Here is a 27,555-nt window from a genome sequence, read left to right on the forward strand (position 1 = left end):
TCTAAGTAAAAAGTACTTTAATATTTTTGATAACTTGGTTGTTTCAGGAAATGTTTAACCTTCATTTTCTACCTACTGAACAGCTTAGTCCAATTGTTATCACAGAGCAATATTTCAAATTTCATTCCCTTTAAAAATAAAAATAAACTATCACCTTTTTTTAAAAAAAGGAAACAGCACAGTCTGTCTGTCTTTTAAATGTTAGTGATTTTCCTTAAACTACTTGATGGATAACTAAATATCAACAAAAAAACAACAGGGAGTGGGAGTGGAAATCCAAACAATCAAACAAAAAAAGTGAATTGATAAAACTGTATGAGATGAAGAGACAAGAATATGGAGATTAATTTTCCTACGACTGACAAAACTCCGGCTGCAAATAAAATAAGTTAGTCCTTAAGGTGTTACAAGTTTGTTTGTTGCTTTTATTACAAGAGTTTTAGGTCTCTTGCATACTAAATAGTGATGGCTATTTGACACTGCTTTTCCTGCCATAGCTGCATCCTTGTAATCCTTCGTTTTGTAGTCTGGTCAGGGTCAATAGAGGAGCTCCCTGGTTGAGTTATTTTTTTAACATTTTATTGGGTTTTACATTCATAATTCATAACAATAGTACTTCTCTTTTTTAACATTTGCCTTCCCAATTGACCAGGATTTTTTTCTCTCCCTGGTTGAGTTATTATAGAAAACCATTCCTAACCATCTTAACAGCATCCACCCAAACATCCAATTCACCATGGAAAAAGAAAAGGAAGGAAAACTGCCATTTCTAGATGTTCTGGTCATCCGCAAACCCAATCAACAATTGGGCCACACAGTTTACAAAAAACCTACACACACAGATAGATACCTTCATAATAACTCCAACCATCACCCAAGTCAAAAAAGGAGCACAATCAAAGCCCTGACAGACCGTGCACAAAGAATCTGCGAACCTCACCTCCTCCAAGGTGAACTCAACCACCTAAACTGGGCTCTACAGGCCAATGGATACTCCACCACAGACATCAAAAGAGCTGCAAGGCCAAGAACAAGCCATGAGAGTCAAGACAAAGATCCACCCAGAGGAAAGGTGTTCTTACCATACATCAAGGGAACTACTGACCGCATAGGGAAGCTGATGAAGAAGCACAACCTACAAACTATCTACAGACCCACGAAGAAAATCCAACAAATGCTACGGTCAGCGAAGGACAAGAGGGATCCTCTCTCTTCTGCAGGAGTCTACCGGATACCATGCAGCTGTGGACAAGTCTACATAGGGACCACCAAACGCAGCGCCCAAACAAGAGTCAAAGAACATGAAAGGCACTGCAGACTAATTCAACCAGAGAAATCAGCCATAACAGAGCATTTGATGAACCAGCCTAGACACAGAATACTATTTGAGAACACAAAAATGCTGGACCATTCTAACAACTATCATGTCAGACTACACAGAGAAGCCATTGAAATCCACAAGCATGTGGACAACTTCAACAGAAAGGAAGAAACCATGAAAATGAACAAAATCTGGCTACCAGTATTAAAAAACTCAAAAATCAGAACAGTAAATAAAAAGCAATACTCTGAAAACAGAGGATTTCCAGACATGAATCAACCAAGGGCAGTTAACGACTCTAAACAAAGGATGCCCCAGAGGCAGGAAGAAGACAGCAGATAAGCTTTTCAATGCTAATTAAAGTGATTAACTACACAACATTCACACTGACCTCTCTCACCCTAGACTTTCCACAGATATATATTAACCTCTTTGCTTAGTTTTCTCCATACCTCACAACCTCTGAGGATGCCTGCCATAGATGTGGGCGAAACGTCAGGAGAGAATGCTTCTGGAACATGGCCACACAGCCCGAAAGACATACAACAACCCTGTGATCCCGGCCATGAAAGCCTTCGACAACACATTCCTAAACTGTATATTTCAGGATTCCATAGGATGGGACTATGGTAGTAAACGTTGTACCATAGGACTATGATTATTTAGTTTGGAAGAGACTTAACACAGCTATTTGAACCATATCCACCAGTCAAGTAGATAAAATTTTACTGGTAGGTCACTACTAAGATATATTCGCCCTGTCTGATCTCCATCCATATAGGATGGTCACTCAGGGACACACTAAAGGTCAAACTGCATTAATTCTACAGTGTATATGTACCCTTTGTCAGTGAGGTATAGCTCAATTCTAGGCTTTGTCTGGATTTTAAATAAATAGTTGGAGTGTTGAATTCTAGAAAATAGGCGGAAAACCTTGACTATCCCATTTAAAGTTCAGACTAAAACTCAGAATAGGTATCCTGTCTCAGGAAGACAGAAGCTGCCACTCTGGCCTGTTTCCTCATGTTTCCTCATTTTGTGTCTAAAGAGCCACTATTGCTTTTATCCTCTTGAAGCCACAGGCAGAATTACTCATCTCAAGACTGTTTCCCTGGGAATCTCGAGGCCTATGTATGCTGAACCTTAATATTATGTGGCTTCCCCTGCTACTTTTTGTTCCCAATCCAAACAATAGAAAGCAAAAGACATATGAATAAAGAAAATCATTAGTGAAAGAAGGAATGAAAGAAAGAAAGAAAGAAAGAAAGAAAGAAAGAAAGAAAGAAAGAAAGAAAGAAAGAAAGAACAGAAGGAAAGTTCCTTAACCCCACTGCAAATGATGTCCTCACTCGAATTCCCCCAGTGTCAGGCTTTTGTCATTGTTTGGCAAGCTTCATAAGTGAGAGTGATAGCTAATGACTAGGCAACAGCAAATAGGGTCCCTAGTGAGCCGGTCAGCTTGTTTCTCCTCTGTTACATTGAAAGGGGATGGCAGCCAGCATCCAGAGACCAGCACAAGTCAGAAGAGTCACAAAACAGAGTTTTCTTTCTACAGCTTCTTTTCATCTCTTTGTTCAGATACATAATGAAGTTAAAAAAGACAAAAGACGGAAGTGGATCAGGCAAGGGATTTGTTAAACTACAGCCACAAAGCTGTGAACAGTGCAGACAGGTAGAGTCCAACGGTTGGAGCCACATGGGGAAATAGCCCTGTCAACACATACCAGTGATTGCCCTGCCACTGCATCCAATAAGTAACTAGGAAAACCCATTTCATTTTGTTTTTTCAGAGGCTGGATTGTATAGCTAGTGGTGAACGTCTCGCTATGCCTTCCTCCCATTATGCATTTGTGGAGAAGTAGTGGTGGAAGCCAGCATGCCCTTCTCCAATCAGCTTAACACCTTCTTCTCAGATGTTAAAACTGCCATGTGAGCTTAGGGGCCATCCAAGATATTTTGTGCCTCAGGAAGACCAGCCAAAAATACACCACTCTCACCTCAAGTGCAAACACCCAAGCCAGCCAAGTTATTTTGCCACCTGGTACTGGCATTAAAAAGATAAAAATACAATAATAAAGTAAATTGCTAACAATTTGACACTCTTTCATGAAACTCAATATCTGCTTCCTGAGAAAGGGATCTCATTCTTTCTAATGACAGGCCTGGGTCCCAAACTTTAGCCATGTTAGTTGGGTTTATCTGCATACCACCAGTATTGGCTAGATAAGGGATTCTTGACCATTCAGTTAGATCTTCCTAAAAGCTTCTTGAATGCTCACAAGCCAAAACAGGGATTAATTAGTACTCTTTTTCCAGCAGAAATTCCTATGCCATTGATGCTGTTTGGTCTTGAATGACAAGAATCCTATATGAGCCTGCCCCAGCTCCAAGGTGCTTAAGGGAGGTCCTTCTCCCAATCCTACTGCCTCTATAGACATGTTTGGGGGCATAAAGAATGAGAGAGGCCTGATTGATTGCTGCCACTAGATTCTGGAACTCCCTTCATGGGAGGCTAGTATGGCACCCTTTCCTTGCTCTCCTCCCATTGATAATGAAAACTTGCCTGTTCCATGTGCGTTTAAGGATTGTGTTGTTTTCTTCTTTTTATAGCCTTTCTTTTCACGAATTATTTTAATTCACAATAGTTTTAAATTGCTAGAATGTTGAATTGCCTTTCAAAATACAATATAAGCTCTTGGTCACATGTGTTCCAGTTTTCATCTGTAAAATGTTGAAGGATATAAGTATATGCTTTTTTTGGAAAGGCATGACCTTTTAGAGGTCATAACATTTTGGAAAACCAGAAACTCCATAACCTTTTGGAGAAAAATAGCATTCACAACCATTTTAAAATCATAACCGTTTGTAAAAATATGATCTTCCAGAGAAGACCCAAAAACCCATTTGAGTAAAATTTTCTTTTCAGTGGTGTATACCCACATGTACTTATGCATGACAATTCAGTTTTCAGCTGTTAGACTGATAATCTAGTCGTCTCTGATCCGTTAGGAACATAGATTATGCCAATACACAAAATAGAGCAGTTCTTCAGAAGTGTTCCTTTCAGTGCCCAAAAACATCTACTCTCCCATAAATATCTTGCTTCTATATCATGCTCGCAAGAGACAAAAGTAAAGTAGACTCCGTTAAAAGTAACATATCTGGTTTACTTCACATATTCACCTTCACATATTCAGCATACAGGTACATTACTTGTCAATCCTGTTACAGATAGGATTTGAATTAGTTTCTCTGTGCACATAACACAGAGCATCTTTCTGATTATCTTAACAGTCCAAAGTTTAAAGCATCTTTGTGTTCTAAAATGAAGTCTGAGCTCTCAGCTGTCCCAGAACTGATCATGTGGTCTGCAGCCCCTCCCACAACTTCAAGAAACATGGAGTAAAGGGAAAGCTGCATACCAAAATAAACATATACAATACAGTAAGCAAACAGGATCATATACAAACAAATTACTAGTGGAGGTTTGAAGATGATTGCTATTTCCAGCATACTTGGATAGTATGGTCTAAAAGAAAGAGAATGATAACATCCATACCAGCATTGGACCTGAGTGAGTCTTAACACTAGAGGAAGACAAACATTAATCAAACCACTCAATGTATCTTTTTAAATGAATTCTCTCTCTCTTCTTGGCACTGATTGCAGATTAAGAACATAAGAACTTCAGAAGAGCTCTGCTGGATCAGATCAAGGGTCCATCTAGTCCGGCATTATGTTTACATCAGCTGGCCATATACCTCTGGGGTGCTTCTTAAGAATATCAGAAGAGCCTTACTGGATCAGATCAAAGGCCTATCTAGTTTGCTGTTCATCTCACTCCATGGCTGATGGAAAGCCCACAAGCAGCACAAGAGTACAAGAATTACCTCCTCCAGATGTTCCCCAGGAAATGTTATACAGGTACTTGAGGTAATAGATAATCATCAAGACTAGTAGCCATTGACAGCCTTATTCTCTCTCAGGCACGGTATATGCAGGGCTTGAAGGCAGCAATCCTTTCCTAATAATAATAATAATAACAACAACAACAACAACAACAACAACAACTTTATTTTTATACCCTGCCTCTATCTCCCCAAAGGGGACTCAGGGCGGCTTACATGGGGCCAAGCCCGAATAAAAACAATAACAGTATAAAACACAAAAATAGACAAGAAACATTCACAATTAAAATTGTAAACATTAACCAATAAAGTAAATGACAAAAACTTAATAAAAACATGGTTTAAAACGGAGAGATTGTAAAATAGACTGGATAAAGTGCACCATATAAATATTGTAAACAGAGGTAACTGATAAAGTGCTGCAAATTCTTGGAAGTGCAAATTGGGATGGGAATAGACCCTGTGTCTATGTCAAGTTGACAAAGGTAAGATGCACTAATAAGAAGTAATAAGCACATATCTTTCCTTTATGGACATATCTAATCATTTTGAAAATATTCCACAACACTGGAAGTTATGTCTTTCTTTCAGCTTCTGTTCTAGTTCAAAACAGATGGCATACTTAGAAAAAGTGATTCTCTCAAGTGGTAAAAGTTATCTGACCATAAAAACATGTTATTCTCAGGATGGTATGAAGAGCAATCCACCATGGGTTCCTCCTGTGTGTTATCCCTGACTGGCAGGAGATTTAAAGTCCAACCTATCATTTCACTCAACTTGACTTTCTGGGTGCCTTCCTACAACCATATGCAATCCTACATTACCATAGCAATTAAAAATAGAGTCCAGGTTACCATCCCCACTACCACTTTTGGGGAGATATTGTGACTTAATTTTTATCTCCTCCCCTAGGTACCTCAGTTTTACCTTTTTTACTTTCTCTGCCAGGGTACATTAATGAGACTATTTACCTCCTTTTAAAAATAGAAACCATTTGTTGTACTACAATGGGGAAGCTGGGAGGGAAGTATAAAAAAGCATATACAGGACGTGTACTTAAAAGATTTGTTCAGAGGGACTTTGCCATTGCCTTTTGCTGTGAGTGACTGAGGAAGTATGACTTGCCCAAGGTCACTCAGTGAGTTTCCATGACCAAGAAAGATGTAAGCCCTAGTCTTCCAGAGTTCTGGTATAGCAGTCAAACCACTACATCATGTGGGCTCTCGCAGAGGCACATGCACACTTTCAAACATAGCCAGTTGAAAAAAGTCCCAAAGAAAGTGATATGCGAGAAACCAATAGGGCGTTTTGAAATACTTAGAGGACCTTACCAGCCAAAATTGATTGCTTGTTGGAATGTAAACAATGGGCTTTGCATTTAAGTCTGATTGCTTACCTATACATTTCTAAAGCAATTCTGCTGCTGATGGGGAAATGTGCCAACAGCTTCCAATTATGAACTCAACATCTCATCTTCTTTAAAAAAAAGCCCTCTCAGTTCTACTCCACTACTACTCACCCAGGACAGAAGTCACAATTAATTTATTTCCCCTTCCCTGATAAATATTTTTCAGCTTAGCTGATGCTGAATATTTGTAATTGGTAGTCCATCCTCTCCCCCCACATTACTTGCTTTGTCCATGTGAAGGATTGGCCCACCATGAGGCAGTGAGACAACCATCTCAAGCAGTGGATGTTGGGAGTGTGGGGGCAATGGTGAGGGGATGTGGAAGCATTGAATTTCTGAAATCATGCTCCTGAACATAAGTGTGGTGGGGGACAATGCCCCACTGCTATGCTGAATGCTCGGTTGCCAGCCCAGTTGGCCTCGACATGTGAGGAAGAGGGAGACACTACCATCCTTTCTTTTGTTTTCATTAGGCAACAAAATGCCTAGGCATCATAATCACAACTATTGACTTTGTTTTCCTATGCTGTCTTACCTTTCCTACAGGAGCTGCGATGGCGAAATGGGTTAAACCCTTGTACCAGCTGAACTGCTGACCTGAGGGTTGGTGGTTCGAATCCGTGATATGGGGTTAGCTCCCATCTGCAATTTCTAGCTTGGGGAGACACGAGAGAAGCCTCCCAGAAAGATGGTAACACATCCGGGCATCCCCTGGGCAACATCTCTGTAGACGGCCAATTCTCTCACACCAGAAGCGACTTCCAGTATGTACTCAAGTCACTTCTGACATGATAAAAAAAAAAGCCACAACTTTAATCCCAGTTTTCTCTCTGCTTGAGTGCTGGCGGAAGGAATCTTCCACAAAAACATGAATCCAAGGTTTGTTTGTTACCACTGCTTTCTCTCCCTTGGAAAAATAACTCTGACATCTAGGTGATGGGAGTAATTTTTTGCCTTCCATCTTGTATCATCTTCTCAACTTGTACACAGTTGGTAAGCAAAGGGAGACTTTTGTATTTCCATTGCACCAGGCTAGATAATAAGTAGCATGAAAATTGGGCTAACAGGACATTTTACAGTAATAAAATCCACAGCAAACCTGCTCAGTTGGCTTGGCAAACTGTTGCAACTTTGTTTGAAGAACAAGAAAGAAAAAAACAGAATTGCTGATATAAATTGGTAAGAGAGAAGATAGAGCAGAGCCTGATGCTTCTTAAGGTAAATAATATGCATTTTTTGGGGGGGGGGGAGTGGCTAATACAATATTAGCCCCAGGGACAAAGATATTTTCTCTCTTAGAAGCAGTGCACATTTTATAGCCTCTTAGAAAATAATTTCATTTTCCTTGTACCACTCAGGAAACCTGATAGAATGTGCATTTCTAAAACTAAAAAGGCTATACTGATTATTAAAAGACACATAAAGTCAGGGGATGCTTGAGGTAAACTTGCATGGAAGGAGAAATTAAAAACTCCACCTACTCCTGGGTATACTATTGTAGGGCTACAACAATTTTTTCAATTCAGTTTCACCACAGATGCTTTTGAAAACAGTTGCATTAATATTAGTCCTTTTGAACAATAATCAGGTCTAGTGCATCCAAAGGCTTTACTGACTTTCTTCTTTCATACCCTGTTACAAGACTAACATATAAATTCATTTCTGCTTGCTGTTTTGAAGAATTTCATCCCAAGATGCACCTCAACTGAAATGCCCCCAAGGAACAAAGCAAAGATCAATGGCTTGACTGAGGGGCATCTCGTGAACAATGAGTATTTTTTATTTGTATTACATCCAAGCTTAGAGCAAGCACAGAAGCAAAGCTGTAGTAGAAAGGATCTGAGCAAATACAATCCCAGCTAAACTTTATCTCTTTTCCATGCCACACTGCACTAGTTCTTTCATAGAATCATAGAGTTGGAAGAGGCCTCATGGGCCATCCAATCCAACCCCCTGCTGAGAAGCAGGAAATCGCATTCAAAGCACCCCCGACAGATGGCCATCAAGCTTCCATTTAAAAGCCTCCAAAGAAGGAGCCTCCACCACACTCCGGGGCAAAAATCTTCCAGTTCCAAACAGCTCTCATAGTGAGGAAGTTCTTCCTAATGTTCAGGTGGAATCTCCTTTCCTGAAGTTTGAAGCCTTTGTTCCGTGTCCTAATCTCCAGGGCAGCAGAAAACAAGCTTGATCCCTCGTTCCTATGACTTCCCCTCACATATTTATACATGGCTCTCATCATGTCTCCTCTCAGCCTTCTCTTCTGCAGGCTAAACATACCCAGCTCGTTCAGCCGCTCCTCATAGGGCTTTTTCTCCAGACCTTTGATCATTTTAGTCGCCCTCCTCTGGACATCTTCCAGCTTGTCAACATCTCCTTTCAATTGCGGTGCCCAGAATTGGACACAGTATTCCAGGTGTGGTCTGACCAAGGCAGAATAGAGGGGTAGCATGACTTCCCTGGATCTAGACACTAGACTCCTATTGATGCAGGCCAAAATCCCATTGGCTTTTTTAGCTGCCATATCCAAGGCCAGCCCTAGGTAATTTTCAAGTGTAATCAAACAGTATTTTGGTGCTCCTGCAAACCAATCACTGAAAAATAAAAAGTAGAAGGTAGAGGTGAATATAATATATATGTATGTGTGTATGTAGCACACACACACACATATATATGAGGCACATATGGTCCCTGCATATGTGTTTGTATGTGAGATATATATATATATATATATCTTATATATACATACACATACACACAATGTGGAGAATATGTGGCAAGGTAGATAGATAGGTAGGGAGCCACAGCAGAGGAACCGTCCCGGGAGCAAGGACTAATAATAATAATAACAGTAATAACAATAATAGTAATAAATCATCCCAACAAAGGATTCCCCCAGGCAGCAAGCAGCCAAGCTTTGAAGCTGAAAGGCTATTCAATGCCACTCAAGATGGGCAATTGAAACATTCTGCAGATATATAAACCCCAATTTATTAGTTTCCAACCTCTGAAGATGCCTGCCATAGATGCAGGCGAAACATCAGGAGAGAATGCTTCTGGAACATGGGTCATACACCCCGGAAAACTCACAGTAACCCAGTAATTCTGGCCATGAAAGCCTTCAACAACATTATGAAACTTTATTTGTATCCCACTTTTCTCCCTTCTTTCCTTCCTCCTTTCCTTTCCTCTTCTTCTCCTTTCCTCTTCCTTTCCCTTCCTCTTCCTTTCCTTGTCTCTTCCTTTCTTTCCTGCTCCTTCCCTTTCCTTTTTTCTCTTCCTTTCCCTTCCCCTTCCCCTCCCGTTCCTTTTCCACTTCTCTTCCTTCCCTTCCCTTTGCTTCCTGGCCACATGCTGTGTTTCCAGCAGGGCTGCAAGGCAGAGAGAGAGAGAGGAAGAGGGAAAGCACACATGCGGAAGAGGGCTCGCACCTCCTTGGGACCTTGTCCGTCAGTTGGTCCGTTCTTCCGTCCATCCTTCCTTCCTTCCTTCAGCTCTTCCTGACTCCCTCTCTCACATGAGCCCTTCCGCGTGCTTTGAGAGACCTGAATCTGGATGCCGGCACCTCATCAGCGCCCCTAGCGATTTCGCGCCACCCGCAAAAGCTTCCTTAGCTTATAGCTTCAGCCGCCCCTGACCGCATCACATCACCCCTTCCACACAGCTATATAAAATCCACAATGAACTGGATTATATGGCAGTGTGGACTCAGATAATCCAGTTCAATGCAGATATTGTGGATTATCTTTCTTGATATTTTGGATTGTATGGCTGTGTGAAAGGGCCCTTTATTGATCGGAGCTGGATTTGGAAAAAAAAAGGTTTTGGCCAATAAACAAATGATTAATAGGGAAGGCAACAATAATAATCACTGCTCTGAAGAGCTCTATTTTTCTCTCACCTGTTTTGGTTTTGAACTCTATCTCTGGATAGTGAGGATATGTGAAAGTATGTCATAAGGAAGAGGGAGCAGGGTTGTTTTCTGCTGGCCTGGAGATTCTGGGTTCAAATTACATGGGTTCATGACATACAATATCTGAAGTCTGTGAAGTTATTAAAATGTTATCCCTGTAAATCTCCAGGTCTTCTAGTGTGATTATATGATCAGCTTCTATCAGATGTTGACCATAGATTTGTGCTGGAGGATTTAGAAATTTCTAGGCGTCCCTGCAGTTTTTCACACTCACAGGTGTCCTGTGCCCCTAAACACAATGTGGAAGACTGACTATGTTTTTATCCATTGGAGCAAAGAGTATGAGACTTCAGCTTGGGAATGTAAAGAGGGACCAAAAATATGATATATTTTGGATTTTATTGATTCTTATTGCCAGGATCTGATAACATTATTTTTTTTCATTTTTTCATTCTCCTCCCTCTCCTCTGAGATCTATCATCATTCTGACATATTGTTGTTCTGAGCCACTGCCATATAATGGACCTTGATCAAAGAAACAGTTTGATCTGCCATGAAGTTTGCAGGGTGGTCAGGATACTTTTTCTACAGGGTTGTTGCAAGGATTAAATGAGAGACGCCCACATATTCTGCCTTACTCTCCTTGGTGCAAGAGTGGGACAGAAGGGTGACAAGTACAGTATACTTTTAGTTAATTGGCCCCCATAGGGATTGGTAGATGCTGAGTAAGTATTAAGTGTAATTTCTGGGTGCTTGAGAGTTACTATTAAAAATAGGCCTAACTAATATTATACCCATACTATACCATACCACACCATATTAACATTGAAAAACAGTAATTAAAAACAAATAAAAACAAAGAAGGACAAACTTAACTTAATGTAACACAGTTATAAAAAGCTGATTTTGTTAAATTGTTGCTGGTTGCTTGAATTCTGGTTAACTGAGAGTCCACTGCATGTACTTATTTTAAAATGATATTGTTTTTCAAAATAATGATTAATGTGACTAATTTCAACATCTTTTTACTATATTAACACTAAAGCTCTGTTGCAACTCATCTTCGCCAAAACAGACATGTTAAAATACATATTTGCCATTCAATTTTAAAGTTTATTCATTAGGAATATTTCTATACTGCTTATTTGAGTCAATCCCCAAATTATATCTAAACTAGTAGTGCGGCTTAATGTTTGTTGGGGAAGAGGAGAGTCGCCCCTCAACCCCTAAACCTTCCTTTACAATGCTCTGCTGCTTTACACCATTTCTCTTCTCTCCATCCAGTTTGCTTCTCCTGGCATACCTGGGGTAGAGATGACGATTTAAAACATCTGAGGCAGTTGAGGAAACTGAATTTGGATTTGTGGGGGACCTGGGGACAGTAAGAAAAGCCTTTAAGTTTTCCTCTTGTCCTTTGCAAACCAGGCCAAGGAACTTTTTGTCGCAAAAGTGTGGCCTGCCACAAGAGCCACCCACATCAGTGAAGAGAAGCAATCCTGACACAGCAGCTCAGACAAACGCTAATTAAACTGATCTGGGTTCTATGCGGCATGATCCTTTGCTCAAAGGGAGGATGTGAAGCAGGCATAAGGAGCAGCACAGCGGAGGAAACGGCAGAGCAGAAGCACCTAGACACATCAATTATGCATATAATGCCAGCAGCAACAAAGGGGGAAAGGGACCAGAATGAGGAGAACGGAATATCATAAAGCTTTTTAATAGTCTTTTTCTATTAGCGTCAGAGCAGTGACCATGTTTCAAGGCGGTGGGAATTTTCCAAAACTCAGATGGAATTCAGTGACAAAAGCAAAACTGTGTTTCACTGTCTCCTCCCAAACCCCCCATACATGTGCTATTGCAACCCATGGTCTCAGAAGTGGAATATGATTGGCAGGACTGTGTGGTTGGTGCGACTGAGAGACCTTATTTAAAGACTCTCCAAAGAAGATATGCAGAGTGGCCATGCCAGCTGTGAGATTCTGGGAATTGCAGTCCAAAGGTAACTTTTCCAAGCATTCCGTTTGGCAAAGTACACAGTCACTGATGGGATTGAAGTGAAGGGTGGGGCATGGTTATAGCACTAGCACATACTGGAATGGACAGTTTTTGTTTCTGTTCACAGTGTTTTAGTTTCAACTGTATTAAACCTTTTACAGATGCTCATGGTAGCTCACAAAATTGCTTATTCTATGGGTAGGCAAGTAAGTAATGTATTATTACAATAATAATTACTATTATTTTTAGCAAAATGATTAAAGCAGCAAATGCACAAATATCATGACAAATAACAAAAATGTGATAGAAAAATGATGCTGATCTAACTACTACTAACTGATACGATTAAGTGAGGCAGCCAGAATGACAGATCCTTGATTTGAATCAAACATCAGCCACAAATCAACCCAGGGCCATAGCCAGAAAAAATGGGGGGGGGGGGGTTTGAAACTTTTTTTAGCAAATCATGAAGAGTAGTTCCATAGCATAAAATAATCTAGAATTCAGGCTCCATTGATAAACTTCAGTGGACACTCAAGACAGATAAACTTCAGTGGACACTCATGGGGATTTGGTTAATCAGTTAAAATTCATAAGTAAACCAGGTTTCTTTTAAAAACCTGGGGAAAAATGGGGGGGGGGAGGTTGAACCCCTACCCCCCCCCCCTTGGCTACAGCCCTGATATCAGCCTTATTCAAGGCATTGGCACCTCACAATCACCTTTATTTAGGGTTGGCAGGACAGTTGAATGTCTAGCAACAAGTTAGTCTTTGCTAATTAACAAGAACATGTTTGAAAGAAAGTGGAAAGAAAGGTTAAAAAGCAGTGCATAAGTAGGTCTCCTAATAAGGAAAGGAATCACCTCATTTGAAATGTGGCCTTGGAGAAAGGTTCTGCAAATATCCTGGACAACCTAAAAGACATGCATGTGACCTAAAATAAAACAAATCTCCCCTAGAATCCAAGATAACTAAATTGAAATTGTGATACTTTGGATTTATCATGAGAAGATATGATTCACTAAGAAAATACAATCATGTTTGGCAGGATAAAGGGCAGTTGGAAAACAAAAATGCAGATAGAGTCAAACAAGGAAGCCATGGCCATGACTTTGCATATGTGATGAAAAATCACCAGTCCAATCAACATCTCCGAGTTTTTAATGCTGTGAATTAATGTTTTTCAGGCTTGTAGATAGTCTTCTAATGAATTCTAATATTTTGAATATCTTGAATAGTTAATGGTGAAAGGTGGGATCTAAACAAAACAAACAAAAAAAATCAATATCTACCTATGTTTTCAGTCCTAGAAACAGGTCTTCAAGTTTGAGATTGATGTAAGTGTTCAGGAGAATAAAATCATGCCCATAATCTGTTAGTATTTCATATTTTACGATATTGCCATATCCAGGCTGGTGCCATACCACAGTGTCTTTGTGTTGCCTCTTACGAAGAGTAATTCCCTTCATCTCTAATTATAGAAAAGAGGAGCTGGAAAATTCATCCTCTTTTCCCTGCTCACTGCCAAATGCAATATCTCAAAGAACAAGAGGAGTTTTTAAATCTGAAGAAAATTTATAAGAAACAACTCTGATTTGTTGACTAGAACCAATAAATTACATGGATTTTGGTTTGGTGGACAAAGAGAGTCAATGTGGCATAGTGCTGGAGTAGAACAGGAAGACTGGGGTTCAAATCGCTCAGCTTTGGAAACCTGATGTGTGACTTTGGCCCCTAACTTGAGTTGCCTGCCCATTAAGCAAAGCAAAGTTAAGGTATACTACACAGTTTGCAGGAAACTCCAGACTATGAGCAGGCTTCACACCTGCCTGGACAGCTGGATTGGGTTGGTTTTTGTTCAATCTGTTATCCACAAAGATTCCACTGCCATTAACTTTTGTGCTAACCAATGCAGGAATGAAGATGGGTTATCCTCATTTTGCTGATGTGTACTCTACTGCATTCAGTTACATAAATGCAACATATGAATTATCCTGGAGTATCTTCTACCAGGAGATCTGATAACTGTGATGGTGGCCAAGGACCTCATTACATGTTCCTCCACCCCATCAGATGGGGGAATGGGACAAGGCACATTGGACCCCTGTTCTTGTCCCCATCAGATGGGGAAAAGGTAGGTAGCTCTATTGGAACTACCCGAAAACACTAACCAAGGCATCATGATCAAAGAAGCATCTGGAGACGCTTCCTCGGCACTTCAAGATAAATGGGGCTGGGCTGCCAAGCAGCATGTGATGGCGCTCAGCAGGCCCTGTCCCCAAAGTGTTGCAAGGGAGCAAAATGGCCCAGTGTGATAAGGTGGCAAGTGATAAGGTGGATTCCAAGTGTATCAGATTGATCATGCATGCCACTTTCCCTTTACACCACCTGACCTTCACAATCAGGCTTGCAAAAAATTGTTTATAGAAGAGATTCAGCACGAGGAAGAAAATTAATATTCATATTGCTTGCTACTAGAGATATTACCTACCATCCCATATCCAGTGCATCTCCCACATAGCTTTCCAAATCTCATGGGACAAGCATGTTGTAGGGCAAGACTACAGATATTTTCAAAAACATAATGTCACATCCTGAATGTTGGGAAAATATAGTTTATCTGCAACTGAAGTATCATCTTGAGTAAAATGACTGAATCCCTTATGGCAGCTGAAGATAAATAAAACATCATTTGGAAAGGGTTTTTAAGGCAAATGGGCAAAATTAACCAACTCTGACTTGATGTGCATTAGACAGAAATGTAGATATTGAGTTAAAGTGTGCTAGCAGCATAACCTAAGTAATAATAAATATGATATTTTTATAGTTAATCTATTTATCTATTATTAAAGGTATTTTTATTTGCCCACCAGAGTTCCTGGGGTAGTACACATTACATTAAAAATTCCATAAAGACAAATCAAAACACTTTTTCAAAGTACACACAGTTAAAATAATGAAGAACCAAAGGCCATTATTCATTGGAAGCTCTGCAGGTATGGAGGCAGCTTGACCACAGTTGAGAAGGTATTCTGCAAATACACTGCTGTTGCTAATAAAGTCCTGTCTTGTGTTCTTGCCAAGCTAGCTTCTTCAGGGCACAGCAGGGCTTTCAACAAAGATTTTGAATTTGGGGGCAGCTCATACTCCACATCATAACCACTGTCCTAATTTGGCAAGAATAGTTTCTTTCTCCTGCTTCCACATTTTCTCTTTGTCCTCAGCTTACTTCAATTCCTGCAAACTGACTTCAAAGTGCAAAAGTAGTTTGCACTTGATTAACTCAGTGGTGAAGGGGTGGGATCTTGCCTTTCCCAAAAGGCACAGGCAAAAGAAAAAGCCACTCCTAACTTGTGTGTTCTTCCTATCTTAGGCACACTCTGATGTTTGAGCAAACAGTTTTTGAACTTTATCCTATGGAGGTGGCAAACCAACATATAAGCACTACCATCATGTTTGATGATGGTCCCTATTGCTTGGCATTGTGCGATACCCCCTCCCCATGATAGTTGTCCCCAGCAATTGATGGGAAAAATCCATCAACAGCCCCTAATCCCATCACGGCCTTTAGACTTATCATGCAATGAGATCTGGGCACTTCTGTGCCAGCATGCTGGTACAGAAGTGACACCAAGGGGAAGGATTATCCAATAGGTGATATTAGAGTCCAAAGTTATAATCCAATAACCGAAACACACACTTTGCCAAGCAAAGTGTGGGGAAATGACAAGGTCCTTTAGTCCAATGGAGCTTGACAACAAGGCTGGAAAACAAACTAGATTCTTGGCAAACAAGACTTGATACGAGGCAACAAGAAGCAAGAAGCAAGAACAAGGTCCGTGGCGAGGTCCGGGGAACAAGGCAGGCTTGGAACTTGGTCCTGGAAACAAGGAACTGGAGTAGCGTAGTCCACACACGATCTCACTCCTGAAGCTGACGAATTGACTCCGCAAGGATCTCCTTGCGGGTAAACACCTATATAGGATCTTGTTTTCCCGCCAAGGAACACTTTCCCTGGGGAACAAGAAGTGAAACCCATACTGTGTCCAGATGCATGACTCCTTAAGATTTCCCAAGGGAAACAGGCTTAATCAGCTAATTGTCTGGCAGCGATTCTGGCGCTTCGGCGATTCGCCTCCCTAGCGCCTCTATCTCGATTATAATTATCCTTGCGAGAGAACGGGGGAGAATTCTGCTCAAGGCTTGTTTGGCTGACTTCTTGTGGGCAAACATCTTGCAGGTGCAGGGGCTCCGATTCTGGCTGAATCGGTGGGAAACCCAAGTTTTCCTCTTCGTCTGCCACAATAGTACTAGGAACGGGACTACATGGCCCATGAGACATCACACAAAGTGACATTGTTGCAGCATCACAGACAGATGCATTACCAAAGATGATTATCCCTGTAAGCGGAGCCCCCAGTGGCACAAGGGGTTAAACCCTTGTGCCAGCAGGACTACTGACTTGAAGATTGGGTTGCTGACCTGAAGGTTGCCAGTTCAAATCCAACCCCTGGAGAGCGCGAATGAACTCCCTCTATCAGCTCCAGCTCCATGCGGCGACATGAGAGAAGCCTCCACAAGGATAGTAAAACATCAAAAACATCTGGACATCCCCTCGGCAACGTCCTTGTAGATGGCCAATTCTCTCATACCAGAAGCAACTTGCAGTTTCTCAAGTCGCTCCTGACACCACAAAAAAAATCCCAGTAAGTTCCAATGATCATTGGTCAAACAAATATTGCAAGATGGTGGATTTGCATGATAATCTTCTTCATCTATGAAAATGTTGATGGGTATCATATGGGAGGAATGAGTATTTCCAGTATCCTGCCCAAAAGGCCATTTAGGACTTTGTATATCTACAATAACAATTTGAATTGATCTCAAAAATAGCTGCCACAGAAACCAGTGCAGTTGATACAAGGCTGTGGCTAATGCAGTTTCTAAAATGAACATTAGACAAGAAAATTATTTTGGAAGAGTTATCATTAAATGCACCTTTAGAAGTTTTGGGGTTTGTTTGTTTTTGGCATAATCATAGTTGTAAGATTTACGACATGGTAAATGCATCCGTTTAGAGATAAAAGTTGTCCAAAACTTAAAGGTAATGGTTCTAAACAAACAGGAATAGTTCAATCTGCTAAAACCCACTCTTTTGTTTGGGTTTCTTTTCTAATTCATGGCAATTGTCTGTTGTGCATTCTGTCAAGAATTCCTCTGGGATCATCCATTAATCCCATCAACATTTCTAAAAAAAACTGGCACAAAGACTGTTTTGATGTGCCAAATGAGCGATATCCAATCAACAAGATCCAGTACCAAGAAAGGGGGAGTCAAGTAGAAATCTATTTTGCAACTGTATACAGTTTTCATATATTCAGTGTGTGTGGGGGGGGGGGGGGGGAGAGAAAGATGACATTTCAACTTATCTTTCCAGAAGCTGGAAATAATTCCTTGCATATAAAATGTAGATTTTTAAATTATCTTTTCGAGTAGATTGACTATCCGGGAACATTTTTTTCATTATTCAAGGCTTGAAAATAGAATATGGCACAGTTGGAAGCAATAAAGGCTGTTTGGTACAGTGCTCAGCCAGTTCAGGAATTCATAGCTAAGTTCATTCCTGAGATGTTAACATCCAGTCTCTGTGTTAAGAAGTCCAGCAGATAGTCAATTTATTAAATAAATAATATATTAGCAACGAGGTTCTAATGCACCATTCATAAAATAATGACTAGTGCTAAATCTGTTACATTTTTTAAAATAACAACGAACATGCTATTTTAAATTTTTGTTTTTAATATTTAAGGACAAACTTTGTCCTTCAATATTCCAAACTTTGTCCTTAATATTTAATCATACTGCCTTAGTTCTCATACTGCTGAAAACAGCAGCACACTCAGTATCCATCCCAAAATATATTTTGAAATTCACTTTTTCACCTGGAACATTTTCCAGAGATAAAGCTGCTTGTTCAACTCCTCCTGAACTAGTTGCTCATCACGGATACATCCACTTCCCATTTCTGTTGTATTCATCTGCCAACTGAAGGTTTCCATAGTCCAAAATAGGACTTGTGGGTCTCCCATGGCAGATGCTGCCACGGCTGTAGTCTAAAGGCCCTCCAGACAGCCCAGGGCAAAAATTTTAATTCAACATCAAGCTTCAGTCTGAAATTAAGGGGTAAAAATGGCAAGATGGCGGTGTCTGTGAGTCTATTTAGCTGTGCTTGAAAGTTCACCGATCTGGATCACAGATCTTTGGATAATGGATTATAATCAAATCCCATTCAGAGGCTCTTTGAGCTTTGTATGTTAGTGCTTGTTGCCTTGAAGGTCAATATGATAAAATATTTCTTTTTGTTTTTATTCAAGAAGCCAAAGCAATCAGCTTTGATTATGACAAGAGTTTCAAACACAGTGAGAAAAGACAAGGGGCCCAAACTATCTTTATGAATCCACAAGCATGTGAACAATTTCAACAGAAACCATGAAAGTGAACAAAATCTGGCTACCAGTATTTAAAAAACTCTAAAATCAGGTCAGTAAATAAAGAACAACATTCAGAAAACAGGGGAATTCCAGACAAGAAACAATCAGGGCCAGCTAACACCTCCCAACAAAGGATTGCCTCAGGCAAGAAGCAGCCAGGCTTTGAATCTGCAAGGCCATTAAATGCTAATCAAGATGGCCATTTGCAAAATTCACACTTGCCTCAAACAGACAAGAGTTCTTTCTCCCAACCTGGACTTTCCACAGATATATAAACCCTGCCATAGATGTGGGCGAAACATCAGGAGAGGATGCTTGTGGAACGTGGCCATACAGCCCTGAAAACTCACAGCATCCCAGCGATTCCGAGCATGAAAGCCTTTGACAATACTCTCGCATAGGGCTCCTCACCTTTCTAAACTACATTTCTCAAAATTCTGTGCTTTCTCAGCCTCTTTCCCAGCAAATTCTGCTTTCTCCTTGCTGCTTCCCTCTTCTAATGTCAAGAGGCCATTAATTTAAAGAGGAATGGCAACCTTTTTGGCATTGCTTTGTTTGCTTGCACTGAAAATGAAACTGACTTTGGGAGGCTTCCAAAGTTTACAAAATTCAAACAAAAAAGTATTAGGTAAGGTTTGATTCCTAAGTTTTTTGTTACAGGCTATTCCCATGTGTCGGATATCACATAAATATGAATTTAACAAATTTGATCTGACTTACAAGGACCAATGATAATTTTGCACAGCCCTAGTATATGCATTCTTGAATTTTGTACTAAGCACTCACCCAAAATTTAAGAAATTTTGTGAAATGACATTAACTAAACTAACTTATTATGGCTAAATGAGAAGATTTTTTGAGATGGCCAAATTTAAAAGTTGTGGATGGAAAATAGTATTACTATTAATATTGTGTATATATACTTGTATATTGAACTAAGCAGCCACCCAAAATTTGGCTATATAGAAAAATATAAATTTGATGTAATACGAAAAGAAAGTATGATAATGATAAAATAATATGCATACTAACCTACTAACAATTTAAATGTAAATTGTAGAATTTTCTTTGTAGATAATCATAATAATAATAATAAATAATTTAAGATGCCCTGTTTTGGTGTGTGATCGTTTTCCTCCTGGACATCAGCACATAATCTTTCTGATTCTTTTTTTTTTCTGACTCCGCAGTTGAATGGTAAACTTGGATTAGACTATATTGATGTTTTCCTTGAAGTCCTATTGATATTATTCATCAGACTTTGCATTATATCATTGACTGATTTTGCTACATCTCCACTGTTAATGTCATCCCATTTCTTCTTAAAATTTCATTTCCTGCATAAAACGCTATACAGTGCTCCCTCACTAATTCACGGTTCGGGTTCCGCAGATTTGCTCTTTCGTGGAAAATTATTTATTTGTTTGTTTGTATGTTTGTTTACCCACCCCATTGCTGCTTTTAATAGTTAAGTGGCAGGGGAAGCTCCTACCCTCACTTCCAGGTTTGCCCCGGCGGTGGCCATTTTTGGGCATGCAATTTCAGAGTCTCATGAGAGCACCCCGTGCCTCAGAGGTGTGGCTTGCGCATGGGGCACTCTCGCGAGACTCTGAAATTGCACGCCCAAAAATGGCGAACTTCAGGGCAAACCCAGAAGTGAGGGTAGGAGCCTCCTGCGCGTCCCAGTGCTCGTGCCTTAGTCTGAGGTGGTGCTGGGGGGTGGTACAAAAAGGTAGAGCGGGCGTGAGCACTCAGATGAGTTGTTTCTCACGTGTGGGAGCCAGAAAACAGGTGCGGCGAACCACACGTGAGTGTAGCTTCTCTGCTGCCACCAGTCCCCCCCCCTCACCCTCCCTCCTTCGCTCGATCACTCACTTACTAGGCTGAGCGAATTTCCTTCTTCCCTGGCTTCAAGAGCAGAGTCAGCCAGGGCAACATGGCGGCCACAAAGCAAGGGGCCCACCGGTGCTGGTAAGAAAGGCTTCACTCCCTCCAGGGTTTGCAAGGGGAGAAACGCCACCTAACTATTAAAATAATGTTTATATATTAAAATAAATAGAGTGTCGCTACTTCGTGGTTTTTCACTTTTCGCAGGCAGGCCTGGAACCTAACCCCCACGAAAAGTGAGGACACACTGTATAATTATATGACTCAAAATCTCACAATCCTATTCATTTTACCTCTCTTTCTCCAGGTATTGCAAAGTTTATGTCTGATTAATTGTTTTACTATATCTAGCTTCCCCTGATTCATGGTATCACATTCCATGTTCTTATAATATGTGTTGCAGCTTGAGTTCAGTTGCATCATTAGCCACAACTCTACTCAAGGTAGTCTTCTGTTGAATCCCAAAACCTTTTTGAATGCCTTCCAACCTGGGAGTGCCATTTTCTGATATTATCTCTTGTTTCATTTCATATGTAAGGAGAATTTACAGATATCTTTCTCTGTAATTAATAAATCATTAAGTCATTCTGAACCTGTCAGATAAAGAGATGGATGAGGTTAGACAAAGAAAGATAGCCTCATATTTAGGGTTTTTGAATCCTGTTCAAAAATTTGCTTTAATCTGTCTGCCTTGGGATGTGTTGAGCTGGAGGAGACAGTTTTGATGGAAGACAATTGAAGCCAAGTAGTTTTTATAGTCTTTTTTCCCCTATCACCTTTCCCCTCATTTTCCAGTCCAGGAGACAAGATACTCCTCATCTCATCACAAGGGCAGAATCAGTCAACATTCCCTCCCAATTTCCTTCCTGCTGATCCTGAGCGGCTGCTTCTGAATCTCATCTTCTCCAGAGACTTTTCCAGCTCCGGCAGCAGTGTGTCACCTGCTGTAGATGTGGCAGTTGATGAAGAAAAGAAAACGCTCCTCGGACCCCAGGGGCCCCTTTGAACAAGAGAGTAGCAGAGTAGATTGTTCGATCAGTACAGACAACTGACAACCACCCTCTGAAGTGTCAACACTCTTGTAGTGCTAGTGGTTTTAAGCAAAATACATGAATAAAAATGAAAGGGAGCAAACCATAATATCAAAGGGAAAGCAACCGAGAGCTGTTTTTTATCAGAGTCCCATCAAAAGCTCCCTTAGTAATTCTGATTATTCAAGGCAGACAATTCTTTCCAGGTGGGAAAAGCAGGCAGAGAAAAGACCACAAGTCAGAGAGTGCATGAGAGCAGGATTGAACTGGATCTCCCCAATGTGTGCAGCCTCTGAGCCATGGAGTACATTCTGCTATGGCATGGGGCATAGATTTACATTCCATTGTCACTTCTCTTCCTTCCAGAGTTCAAGGTTACAGAGAATAATATTTCAAAATATGTTGAATTTGAGGAGTTTAAATTTTTATAGAAAGCCCCCACAACTTGATGATTATTCGACTATGCTATTACTTCTGATGTGTGAGCTGCAAAGAACCATATTCACAATAGCAAGTAGTCCTCATTCGCAAATTTCCCATTAAAAATACTTGAAGGTCTGTTCACTTATTTGCTGTCTAATCATTGTGAGTCCTCGCAAGAAAAGCTAGGCCTCAGATAGGCCTTCCGCGTTCGCCAAGAAGTGAGGCTGTGGCGGGGACCATTGCCTCCCTCCTCGGCAAACGCGGAAGGCCTTCACCTGGGAGGGAGGCGATGGTCCTCCCCACCACCAAAGCCGCTGCTGAAGCCGCCGCCACCGCCGAAGCCAGTATGTGCAGGGGTGGGAGGCGCAATTTCGGGGGGGGGGGGGTGTGCACGGCCACTAGGTTCACTTACAAAGTGAAATTACCTAGGACCGCCCCTGGTAAGTACATTTCCTCTTGTAATATTTACAAGCCCTATATATCTATATTCATATCTATCTATCTCTAGACATCTCTCTGTATATAGATAATTATATCTATATAAGATATGCAGAGACTTGAGGGGAAAATTCATGTATAAAATTAATGTAAATAAATAGATACAGATATATTTATTTATTTTTACTAGATTTATATCCCATCCTTCTCACCCCGAAGGGGACTCAGAGCGGCTTACAAATTTTATGTACATACAATATATATTATTAGCATAGCACAATTTTAGCATTATATATTACTATATTGTACTATACCACTATACTGTAATATTATTAATAATATTACATGTAATATCTATATATATATAAAAGGATAAAAAAAAATCGGCCTAGGACAAAACAACAAAATTATACATCCCAGAAACATTAAACTTGGCTAAACAACCTCTCATCCATGCCTCTACGTTCATACAACAAAAAGAAAAGAAAAATAAAGTCCTAATTAGAGGGAGAGGAATAATTGTTTTTTATCCAATTGCTGCCATTTACAAGGTTAAACTCTGCCCACTTGGTCTCCTAGCAACCTACTCAGCCCAGGGGACAGGCACAGTTAGCCCTCAGGCCTCTTCCACACTGCCTATAAGATACAGATTATCTGATTTTAATGGGATTATATGACAGTGTAGACTCAAGGCCCTTCCACACAGCTATATTACCCATTTATAATCTTATATTATCTGCTTTGAACTGGATTATCTTGAGTCCACACTGCCAGATAATTCACTTCAGTGTGCATTTTATACAGCTGTGTAGAAGGGGCATCATATAATCCAGTTCTAAGCAGATAATATAAGATTATAAATATACAGTAGGGTATCACTTATCCAACATAAACAGGCCGGCAGAACGTTGGATAAGTGAATATGTTGGATAATAAGAAGGGATTCAGGAAAAGCCGATTAAACATCAAATTAGGTAATGATTATACAAATTAAGCACCAAAACATCATGTTAGACAACAAATTTGACAGAAAATGTAGTTCAATATGCAGCAATGCTATGTGTAGTAATTACTGTATTTACAAATTTAGCACCAAAATATCACAATGAATTTAGAACATTGACTACAAAAACATTGACTACTAAAAGGCAGACTGCGCTGGATAATCCAGAACACTGGATAAGCGAATGTTGGATAAGTGAGATTCTACTATAATATGAAATAATTACTGTGGTAATCCAGTCCAACCCAATTCTGCCATGCAGGACACAAGCACTCCCAACAGATGGCCACCCAGCCTCTCAATAATAATATTAATAATAATAATAATAATAAGAATAAGAATAAGAAGAAGAAGAAGAAGAAGAAGAAGAAGAAGAAGAATATCATACAATACTAAGGTTAGCAGATACCTAAGGATCATCCAGTTCAACTTCCTTTTACCATGCAGGAGGACACAATCTGACAGATGGCCATCCAATATCTGCACACTAATAATACACCTCGAATCATAGCATCAGACAGTTAGGAGAGACCCCTAAAGGACATCCAGTCCAACCCAATTCTGCCATGCAGGACACAATCCAAGCACTCCCAACAGATGGCCACCCAGCCTCTCAATACTAATACTAATAATATCATCATCATACAATCCTAAGGTTTGGAGTGACCCCTAAGGATCATCCAGATCAACTTCCTTCTACCATGCAGGAGGACACAATCGAAGCACTCCTGACAGATGGCCATCCAGCCATAATGATGATGATGATGATGATGATGATGATGATGATGATAATAGAAGCATAGAATACAAGAGTTTGGAGAGACATCCATCCAGCCCAACCCTTTCTACTATGCAGCAGGACACAATCCAAGCATTCACAACACATGGACAACTATACAATACTACACAGGGACATAGACCCCCTCTACCCTCACCACTTTCACAGTACACAAACAACCAAATGCATACTAAACATAAAGACAACCATGCAACAGACATTCAATACCACCACTACCTCAACAGGTTCTCACCAACACCACCAGACAACGCCACAGCAACGCATGGCCGGGCACAGCTAGTATAATATACAATTAATATTATTATATTGTATAATTATAATTATTAGTATTATATTAATTACATTATAATATGATATTATTATCAATATTATATGTATATACAATATATTATATTACTGTTAAGGGTGGCAAAGAGAGAGAAATATATCATATATTGCAAGCAATGGCCTTTAGGCTCTGCTGCCCAGCTTGACCCCATTATAAGCTGAGGGAGGCCTTTTCAGCTCAAAAAAGGGCTGAAAAACTCGGCTTATCTTTGAATATATAAGGTATCTACTTTCCATATGTCCATACTGTTGTAACCCTAGCCTCAACATTGTGTACATTACATAGGTCTCATTGGGTGTTTATGCATGTGGCCCAAATACCAGTCAAAAAGCAACCTGTCTGTACAGACCAGTAGCCAGAATTTTGATTCGTGGGGGGGGGGGGGGGCTGAGTCTGAGTGAGAGAGTATCTACCCTAGCAAACCTTTTGTATCATTATCCCAATACCCCCATGCATATGGGATATATTGAGCATGGTGATCAGATCATGATATGAATAAACATAACAGTTTAAATAGGTAGGTAGGAAAGAACTCTACATTTCTGCTGAAATAAAGGGTCAGTGGTCAGACCAAATGCCGTGCTAATAAATTCTTTGCTTTACTGGCTTCAGATGATGGGGTTGACAAGCTGACACAAGGCTTAAAGGGGAAATCTGCCAAGTTCAAGACTGTATGCCTGAGGCTGATGCTGCCTCTGGCTCCCACAGAAGCCTTCGTGCAATGCACAGACTCCCCAGGCATGCTGCTTCAATCACAGGATGCAATCCAGTGACCTCAAGGTAGTCGGAAAGCCAAATGGGTCTTTCCTATCCTCAGGCAGACCTGATGGCTAGGTTTCAGACAAGAAATGCAGGCTGAATTGGATGCTTGCATAGGTTTCCCACAATCTCTTGCAAGGAAAAGAAAATTCTCCCCTTTCGACCAGTGGCAATTGGCCAGGAGGGAGAATATAGGCATGATAGCATTGATCTTCTTGCAAAAAACATAATTTAAAAAGTGGACCTGGGTTATGGATACGAAAATATCTCAAGGTTTTGTGAACCTTTATTTGAACTTGGTAATAATGTGATGCCCTTAGTAGGAATGACGAGGACAGGATTTAATTCTAAATCACTTAATTTGCTATCTGAATAAGGTTAAACCAGATGAAATGACTTTGGAGCCATGATTAATTACCTGGATGATTATTAAAAAGGAAACAAGTCAAGAAGCCCAATCCAAATCAAGACCTTCATAGGATTTGATTTATTTGAAGTACAAAGCTCATGGGTGCACAGGGTATGAGCACAACCATTTACCTGGTTCAGGGCTAATCAGCTGAGTGGAGGGCTGAAGGGGATCATAATCCTCCCCCCAACAGTGCTGGGACAGTGATCCATCAGCTAGGATGATAACAGATTTCTCTCATATTCAATCAAAAAGGTGGCAAAGTAGCTTTTAAACTCGTCTGGGGAAAAGCAGATAGGGATGGAGAAGCATGGGGGAACTGAATGGAAATAGTTGCCACAATACTTACTAGTTTAATTTATAGAGTAGATGAGTGGGGATGTTCCATAAAATTTCAGTATTGTCTTCTTTCATTAAAAAAAGAAAAAGTAGAACTGTCTCCAATTAAAGAATTCTTAATAACACTATCCTTGATTTGTTTAGGGCAGTGGTCCCCAACCTTTTTTTTTTTGATCAGGAACCACTTTGACCAGGGACCAACATTAGTACCAAAAAGGTTACGAATCAGTTTTTGGTCAACTTTAGATTTGGTTTGGTTATTTGGGGCGCTAACTTAAAAAGTTGCATAGGAGAGACCACATCAGCTCTAGTTTCTGATATAGAATATATGCTACCCAGTAGTCTCCATCTGTTCATCCACAGAAAACCATATTTAATCATCTAGAGCAGATGTGGTCTACCCAGGGCCAGCCCAAGATAATTTTCAAGTGTAGGCGAACAGAATTTTGGCGCCCCTCCCCCCCAAAAAAACCAATCACTGAAAAATAAAAGCATTGGATAAGCGAAAATGTTGGATAATAAAGAGGGATTAAGGAAAAGCCTAAATAAAGAACAGCACTCTGAAAATGGGAAATCCAGACAGGAAACAATCAGGGCCAGGTAACACCTCCCAACCAAGGATGCCCCCAGGGAGGAAGCAGCCAGGCTTTGAATCTGCACGGCCATTAAATGCTAATCAAGCTGGCCAATTGCAACATTCACACTAGCCTCAGGCAGACAAGAGCTCTTTCTCCCACCCTGGACTTTCCACAGATATATAAACCCCACTTACCTAGCTTCCAACAGACCTCACAACTTCTGAGGATGCCTGCCATAGGTGTGAGTCTGGCCCCGGAGGCAGGCCTGGCTGGGCGCAGGCCCCGGAGGCTGGGCGCAGGCCCCAAAGGTGAGCAGGCCCAGACCAAATCTGAGAGGCGTGTGTGTGTGCCTGGGTGTATGCGCATGCGGCCGCTTGGCTCCGCCCCGTATCCTTTGAGGATACGGGGTGGGGCCAAGCAGCTGCATGGCACAAGTGCAGTGGTCGGAGAGGTGAGATGGGCGGGGTGCCCTCTCCGACGACTGCACATGCGCCATACGGTCGCTTGGCCCTGCCCTGTATCCTTGAA

At 40.7% G+C, this 27,555-nt stretch overlaps 1 protein-coding gene across 2 annotated transcripts; it reads left to right on the top strand.

Annotated features, from left to right (window-relative positions):
- The first annotated feature begins 242 nt into the window (after positions 1 to 242).
- LOC134296188 (uncharacterized) lies at positions 243 to 12,710 on the top strand. Of its 2 annotated transcripts, none has more exons than XM_062970405.1 (2): positions 243 to 5,254; positions 7,184 to 12,710. In XM_062970405.1, exon 1 carries the CDS (start codon positions 737 to 739, stop codon positions 1,661 to 1,663), a length of 927 nt encoding a protein of 308 aa, XP_062826475.1. In that variant the 5' UTR covers positions 243 to 736; the 3' UTR covers positions 1,664 to 5,254; positions 7,184 to 12,710. The 2 variants fall into 2 exon arrangements, with proteins under 2 accessions (XP_062826475.1, XP_062826476.1); XM_062970406.1 differs by having other exon boundaries at positions 243 to 5,245.
- The last annotated feature ends 14,845 nt before the right edge of the window (positions 12,711 to 27,555 follow it).

The sequence above is a fragment of the Anolis carolinensis genome, chromosome 2 (genome assembly GCF_035594765.1).
Source record: "Anolis carolinensis isolate JA03-04 chromosome 2, rAnoCar3.1.pri, whole genome shotgun sequence".
NCBI classification, from domain to species: domain Eukaryota; kingdom Metazoa; phylum Chordata; class Lepidosauria; order Squamata; family Dactyloidae; genus Anolis; species Anolis carolinensis.

What these genes read in the sequence shown, in the direction of transcription:
- LOC134296188 (XM_062970405.1), top strand. Translation starts at nt 737, where the DNA reads ATGGAAAAAGAAAAGGAAGGAAAACTGCCATTTCTAGATGTTCTGGTC.